The sequence below is a fragment of the Lethenteron reissneri genome, chromosome 24 (genome assembly GCF_015708825.2).
Source record: "Lethenteron reissneri isolate LAM-NWPU_2019-01 chromosome 24, ASM1570882v1, whole genome shotgun sequence".
NCBI classification, from domain to species: domain Eukaryota; kingdom Metazoa; phylum Chordata; class Hyperoartia; order Petromyzontiformes; family Petromyzontidae; genus Lethenteron; species Lethenteron reissneri.
The window spans coordinates 20,476,749-20,484,562 of record NC_083802.1 but is presented as its reverse complement, the minus strand read 5'-3'; the positions used below and the strand labels follow the sequence as shown (position 1 = coordinate 20,484,562).

At 57.2% G+C, this 7,814-nt stretch overlaps 1 protein-coding gene across 4 annotated transcripts in view; it reads right to left on the bottom strand.

Moving 5' to 3' along the window:
- Positions 1-668: 668 nt before the first annotated feature.
- The window catches only part of PDE8B (phosphodiesterase 8B), a 40,924-nt gene continuing 33,778 nt past the window's right edge, over positions 669-7,814 (bottom strand). For all 4 annotated transcript variants that reach the window (XM_061558691.1, XM_061558690.1, XM_061558692.1 and 1 more), the window contains 6 exons: positions 5,321-5,519; positions 3,964-4,181; positions 3,613-3,757; positions 2,286-2,462; positions 1,949-2,078; positions 669-1,723 (listed from right to left, as the gene is read on the bottom strand). In XM_061558691.1, coding sequence (XP_061414675.1) covers positions 1,614-1,723; positions 1,949-2,078; positions 2,286-2,462; positions 3,613-3,757; positions 3,964-4,181; positions 5,321-5,519 — 979 coding nt within the window. In that variant the 3' untranslated portion in view covers positions 669-1,613. The remainder of the gene's footprint in view (positions 1,724-1,948; positions 2,079-2,285; positions 2,463-3,612; positions 3,758-3,963; positions 4,182-5,320; positions 5,520-7,814) is intronic.

Here is a 7,814-nt window from a genome sequence, read left to right as displayed (position 1 = left end):
CAGGCAATGGCCGTTCTTCATATCACGTAGAAAAGCCAGGGAGAGGTTGTGTAGATAAGAGTTTGCAACTTCACTTAATAGCACGGGGACCTGGTAAGAATTCACTATTGAAAATGTTTCCTGATTCACAGTTGAAAAATGGGCATATGTCGATATTGAGAAACAGGCATTTGCTACTAATAAACTCGTATTAAAAGTAAAATGTTTCTGGCACGTTACTTTATGGGTAACAATTTTTAAATCAGGCCAATGAACATCAATTCACATAATCCACTCGGTGATGCGTTCTCGGGCCCAATGATTGCATCTATCCCTCCACCTGTATGTATATGTAAAAGCACGTTTCAAACATCCTGTCAGCCACATGGCCTCTCTGGGAATGCATCATTTCAGCAGCTCCAGTTCAATACAAGCAAAGCTCTGGACCGGTATCAACATTCAGCAATTCATCAGCCGTCAGTAGCACTTGAATCAATATTGAGAATCGCTGTGCAGGACAAGCCGAGCCAGCTTTATGCACAAAGCTGCTTGGTCGGAAAGTCGAACGGTTCCCCGTGTCCCAGCAGCAGCAGCAGCAGCCACTTAGTGGCATAACTAACTGGCTGCTGCTGGTTTAAATGACCGATGTCCCGACGATCCCCGTGTCGCCACTCACACGGGGCCGCGGACAGCGTTCGTATCATTTATTTCAATACGGCGCGGGCGTCGTGTACAAAACATCTCGTTACACTCCAACAACGTAATTCCGTGTTACAGTCCAGTGTGTTGCGCCGTGTGCGTACAAAGAGACGCCCACGAGCCCCGTCCCCCAGGGTCCCTGTGTCTCTCCAGCAACGTCTCCGTGTCTTCCCAGCAGGGTCCCTATGCCCCAGGGTCCCTGGTTCTCCTCAGGGTCTCCGTGTCTGCCCAGCAGGGTCCCCATGCCCCTTGTTTCTTCCTGGGGTCCCCCGTGTCTCCCCGTGTCTCCCCGAGACCCCCTCGCTGTGAAAGTTAAGACGCGGAGGAGCCCTTCTCCTGGACCCGTGCGTGCCATGCCACCCCCCCCCCCCCCCCCACTTCAAGCTGGCCCACAAGGTCCCATCTATGGCAGACCTGGGGTGGGGGGGGGGCACTCCAATCCAAACGGAGGGTGCTCCAGTCTATAGAGAAGTTGGGCTCAGTATACGCGCATTGGGGGGCTCCAGCCCATGGCCTCTTGGGCCCTCGTCCTCTTTCCACGGGTGTCAGGGGGAGGCCACGCGGTGGGGAGGCCACCGAAGCCGCGATGCAGGGGGGGGGGGGGCACGCGGTGGGGAGGGGGTGGTGGAAGAGGAGGCCATGGGCCGGGGGGACGCCCTCGGGGGTCCTCTCCTTTTCCTCCTCGCCGTGGGGGGCTCGTGGGGAAACCAAAGGCGCCTCTCCCCAACTCCGCCCAGTCCCAAGATGTCACGGAGGTAGGTGCTGCCCACAGCTCAGGGCGGCCTGGGCCTGCCGAGCTTTGTTCAAGTGACTCCAGGTCCTTCCTTCGGCGGCGGCGGCGTTCGCCCAGGAACGCTCGCCGCGTCCACCCCTCTGGGCGGCCTCAGCATCCCCACGGCCGCGGCCGCTGCCTCACGCCGCTCTCCCTGCCCGGCTCACTGCTCGGGCGGGGGGCGCAGTGACTTGAGCTTGCGGTCGTCCAGCGCTTTCCAGTAGCGGTAGTTGGTGCTCAAGTGCTGCATGAGGTTCGGCAGCTCCGCGTAAGCTGTGGGGGGCGGGGTAATGCACGCACGCCAGAGGATTTACAGGGCGTTTCGGAGTGAACTCGTGCTGGATCCCGAACGCCACCGGGAATTGCCCGTGAATCTGCGTGATGTTCGCGTCGCAGAAAGTCACTGGATTATTGCTAACGAATCACCAAGTTTAGTGACAATCGCCGAGTTGGCAACGCCTCGATCCCCGACGCCCCCCACTCCCCCCCGTGTCTCACCGTCCCACGCGTCGAACATGTCGGTGATGAAGTAGTCGATGAATGAGATCTGGGACTTGGGGACGCTGCACGTGCAGCGGTCGAACACGGGCATCACCACAGGCAGCCCCTTCCGTTTCTCCTCGTCCGTCTGCAGGGCACACCATAATCATCACCACCACCACCACCATAATCACCACCATTATCACCATCATCACCACCACCATTATCACCATCATCACCACCACCATTATCACCATCATCACCAAAACCACCACCACCATCATCACCACCATCTCCACAGACGTGCGTATGTGCACGTGGGTATGTGCACGTGGTGGTATGTGCACGTGCGTGCCTGTGCGAAGTACTCCTCCGAGATGCGCCCGGCCCACTCGACGCAGAGCGCGAGCGGGCGGCACGGGTTGCACACGTCGGCGCACTTGATGAGCATGCGCTTGACGAGGAGGCGCATCTCGGGGGTGCTCGGGGGGCCCGGCCCCCCACCCGAGTCATCCTCGCTGCTGCTCCCATTCTGGGGGAGAGGGGGGGGGACACGCGTCACCAATGCGCGTGTGCGTCTACACGGCTCACGGGCGTCGTTGACCCAGGCCGCCCTTGCGAATGAGGCTCCTGGCAGTACGATGTGCACTAGCGAGATGCCATGCCGTGGTCCGCTCGCCACGCCGAGGGCTTCAGGAGCGAGTTCGTGCAGTCTGGCTGCTCCTCCTCAATTGAAGGGGCGCAGACGACATTGCTTCACTGTATATGGTGCGTAGTTTGTCGTTTACGGCGTAGGTCCGTGGTTCCATCTTACCGTATGCGAGTGTATAGACTACAAGCCGTCTGTTCTACAGCGGCTGTTAAAGATCCCATGACATAATTCAAAGAAGAGTCGGCAATTGTGTGCTGGAGTCACGGTCTAATTCGCCCCCCTGATGTGAAAAACAGGAGCCTCCTGAAAAAGAGTATTGAGGCCCATTGAGGCTTTCCTGGGAAAACAATCTAAATATTAATGTCATAAATAGCGCCCTTGCCTGGCAATGCGTCGTGCAGTCTCTAGCGTGCCCACGTGGTCTGTGAGTGGTCTGGTGATGTGTGGGGAGCAGTGGCACAGTGGTTGGTGCACTGTGCTACGAATCCGGCGATCCGAGTTCGATTCTGCGCTCATGGACAACATCGGTGACCAATATCTGAAGCGGTCCGGGGCATCCTCTAGGTCGACTCAGCCTCAAATCAGTACCTGGTGCGACGTGTAAACATCGTCACTAGGGAGACAAAGGCGACCGGGCGTGGTCCGAGCTTCCCATCCCTTCGTGTGCCGTGTAAAGTCAATACCGGGGACCTTTGTCTTTGCACACGCGTGTGCGCGTGCGTGCACACGTGTGTGCGCCCGTGTGTCACCGTGTTCGTGCACGCACACGCGTGTGCTCGTGTGTGCGTGCGTGTGTCACCGTGTTCGTGCACGCACAACCGTGTGCTCGTGTGTGCGCGTGTGCTCGTGTGTGTGCGTGTGCTCGTGTGTGTGCGTGTGCTCGTGTGTGCGCGCGTGCTCGTGTGTGTGCGTGTGCTCGTGTGTGCGCGCGTGCTCGTGTGTGCGCGTGTGCTCGTGTGTGTGCGTGTGCTCGTGTGTGCGCGTGTGCTCGTGTGTGCGCGCGTGCTCGTGTGTGTGCGTGCCCACCCACCAGGGACACCGAGTCCCCCGTGCCCCCGGCCGCAGCCATCTTGTTGACGCTGTTGACGAACTTGTTGACGTGCTCGAAGTGCTTGGTCATCTCCGTGGCCAGCACCATGTCGATGATGGCCTGGCGCAGCGTGCGGAACTCGCTCCTGCCACACACACACACGCGCCCCGCGTCTCTCCTCGCACGCCCCGCGTCTCTTTCAAGAGGCGGCAGTAGCAGTTGCAGCACTTCCAACATCTGCTCCGACAACAACAATCATCCGTGGAGCCACGGGGACGCAGAACGAGACCAAACGTGAATCCGATGGAGGAGCCTCGCCGTGCACCTCGCCTGGCCCGGCGCCGCCGTCACCTGTCCATGTTGCGGAAGATGTTGGCGGCGCGTTCGCGCGTGCTCAGCTGGAAGGCGAGCGCCGCGTGGTGGCTCTCCAGCACGGCCGTGTCGTTGTAGAGCACCGCCAGCTCGCTGCCCGCGTTGCACAGGAACGAGTTGGTGCGCCCCGGGTGGTCCACGTCGTGCACCGTGGCCGCGATGAGCGCCGCCACCTCGTCTGCCTGGTCCAAGCAGCTCTGGGGAGACGCACGTGGATGCGCACGTGGACGCGCACGTAGACACGCACAGAAGCATCAACAACTGCTCACGTGCATCCCAAGCTTCCCCTTGCAGAATTCGGTGCCAGCGAAGCGCGACTCTGAAAGAAGCAAACTCACCCACGCTCCTTGCTTGCAGGGTTTTGTTTTCCAAAGCAATATGTTAACAGACATACAAATGCTCAGTGCACTCCAAAGGCACAACCGCAGGAAAATGCAAACCAACACAATCACGGAATGTGTCGCATCAGTGTCAATGAGAGTTAAGAGTGCAGATGGCTAGTGGGAGTGTTCGGGGGGAACGGGGAGCCGGTCCATTGTCGGCTCATTGTCTGCTCATTGTGGACGCCTTGAGGAGCAAGACGCGGGCTTGTTGATGAATCCCCGCGGGCCCCGGGGGCGCCGACGCGAGCCGTGTTGTCGCCGTGACGCCTGCGCGCCCGTGTTTGTGAACGCCCGCGCCGCGGGAGTTCACCATCCGCACGTCCTCCTCCTCCTCCCCCAAGCCTCCTCCTGCTCCTCCTACTCCTCCTCCTCCTCGCGTGAAGGCATCACGGCGCCATGGCAACACCGCTCGAAACAGCCATGAGGTGACTTCCTGCGCATGTGGGGGGCGGTCGCTAGCGCCTCCGCCGTGGGGCGGAGGCCCTGACGGTCGCTCCTGCGTAAGAGCTGCATCCTGTTATTGTGACCCAGCCCAGCGCAGCTCCCCCCCGCCCCCCCCCCCCCCCCCACGGCCTCCCCCACCCTCGCCACGGGAGGCCCATCGCCCTCCCCAGCCTGGCCTCGCAATCTCACACTACCAGCATGCGATGCGTCCCTCGATCTGCAATGCACCTCCGACAAACGGCCCAAATGTGGCGACGATGATGTTGGCGGTGGTGATGAGTACCTGCATGCACGCACATCTCTCCGCGTGCTGGCGTGTGTGTGTGGGTCATGTGCGCGTCTCCTTGTCTCCGTGTGCCTCCATGTCCCTGCGCACCTTCACCCACTTGGGCGCAGGAAGTACGCGGTGACATGCAGCACGTCGGCGGCGTGCGTCGGGTTGTGGTACGAGTTGCTCGAGTGGTAGTTAGGTGGTAGTTAGGTGGTAGTTAAGTGGTAGTTAGGGGTACCTTGACCCGCTCTTTGCGCAGGAAGTATGCGGTGGCGTGCAGCACGTCTGCGGCGTGCGTGGAGTTGTGGTACGAGTTGCTCGAGTGGTAGTTGGCCTCGATGAGGGACAGCCAGGCGCGCAGCGTCGCCTCCGAGCAGCCGAGGAAGTCGCAAACCCCGAAGCGCGCAAACACCTTGAGGCCCAGGTACACGAGCGGCCTGGCGTGCATGCACAAGCACACATACGAACAAAGACGCACTGCATTCGCATACACGTACAGACACACCTCACGGGGACACACGCTCACGGGGACATGCATAAGGACACAGACACGTACAGGTGCGGACACACACGCTTGTGCTGTTGAAATAGGCGTGTTCTGTAGGACCTTGTGAGACACATTGACACGCACACACACACACGCGCGTGTGTGCGGCCCGGTTGTGCATAAGCAGGAGATGGGCACGGAGGCTACTCCAATCCTCCTGCCTTTGCGTAAATCCCGTGGGGCACCATCGCGGCCAATTGCAGCGTTGTGTTTAATTGCGCAGTCCTGCACCACAGTAGTGACACCACAGTAGTGACACCACAGTAGTGACACCACAGTAGTGACAGTAGTGACACCACAGTAGTGACACCACAGTAGTGATACCACAGTAGTGGCACCACAGTAGTGACACCACAGTAGTGACACCACAGTAGTGACAGTAGTGACAGTAGTGACACTACAGTAGTGACACCACAGTAGTGACACCACAGTAGTGGCACCACAGTAGTGACACCACAGTAGTGACACCACAGTAGTGACAGTAGTGACACCACAGTAGTGACACCACAGTAGTGACACCACAGTAGTGACACCAGAGTAGTGACACTACAGTAGTGACACCACAGTAGTGACACCACAGTAGTGACAGTAGTGACAGTAGTGGCACCACAGTAGTGACAGTAGTGGCACCACAGTAGTGACACCACAGTAGTGGCACCACAGTAGTGACACCACAGTAGTGACACCACAGTAGTGACAGTAGTGACACCACAGTAGTGACACCACAGTAGTGACACCACAGTAGTGACAGTAGTGACACCACAGTAGTGACACCATAGTAGTGACACCACAGTAGTGACACTACAGTAGTGACACCACAGTAGTGGCACCACAATAGTGACACCACAGTAGTGACAGTAGTGACACCACAGTAGTGACACCACAGTAGTGACACCACAGTAGTGACAGTAGTGGCACCACAGTAGTGACACCACAGTAGTGACACCACAGTAGTGACACCACAGTAGTGACACCACAGTAGTGACAGTAGTGGCACCACAGTAGTGACACCACAGTAGTGACACCACAGTAGTGACACCACAGTAGTAACACCACAATAGTGACACCACAGTAGTGACAGTAGTGACACCACAGTAGTGACACCACAGTAGTGACACCACAGTAGTGACACCACAGTAGTGACACCACAGTAGTGACACCACAGTAGTGTCAATAGTGACACCACAGTAGTGACACCACAGTAGTGACAGTAGTGACACCACAGTAGTGACACCACAGTAGTGACACCACAGTAGTGACAGTAGTGGCACCACAGTAGTGACACCACAGTAGTGACACCACAGTAGTGACACCATAGTAGTGACACCACAGTAGTGACACCACAGTAGTGACACCACAGTAGTGTCAATAGTGACACCACAGTAGTGACACCACAGTAGTGACACCACAGTAGTGACAGTAGTGACACCACAGTAGTGACACCACAGTAGTGACACCACAGTAGTGACAGTAGTGACACCACAGTAGTGACACCACAGTAGTGACACCACAGTAGTGACAGTAGTGGCACCACAGTAGTGACACTACAGTAGTGACACCACAGTAGTGACAGTAGTGGCACCACAGTAGTGACACCACAGTAGTGACAGTAGTGACACCACAGTAGTGACAGTAGTGGCACCACAGTAGTGACACCACAGTAGTGACACCACAGTAGTGACACCACAGTAGTGACAGTAGTGGCACCACAGTAGTGACACCACAGTAGTGACACCACAGTAGTGACACCACAGTAGTGACACCACAATAGTGACACCACAGTAGTGACAGTAGTGACACCACAGTAGTGACACCACAGTAGTGGCACTACAGTAGTGACAGTAGTGACAGTAGTGACACCACAGTAGTGACACCACAGTAGTGACACCACAGTAGTGACACCACAGTAGTGACAGTAGTGACACTACAGTAGTGACACCACAGTAGTGACACCACAGTAGTGACAGTAGTGACACCACAGTAGTGACACCACAGTAGTGACACCATAGTAGTGACACCACAGTAGTGACACCACAGTAGTGACACCACAGTAGTGTCAATAGTGACACCACAGTAGTGACACCACAGTAGTGACACCACAGTAGTGACAGTAGTGACACCACAGTAGTGACACCACAGTAGTGACACTACAGTAGTGACACTACAGTAGTGACACCACAGTAGT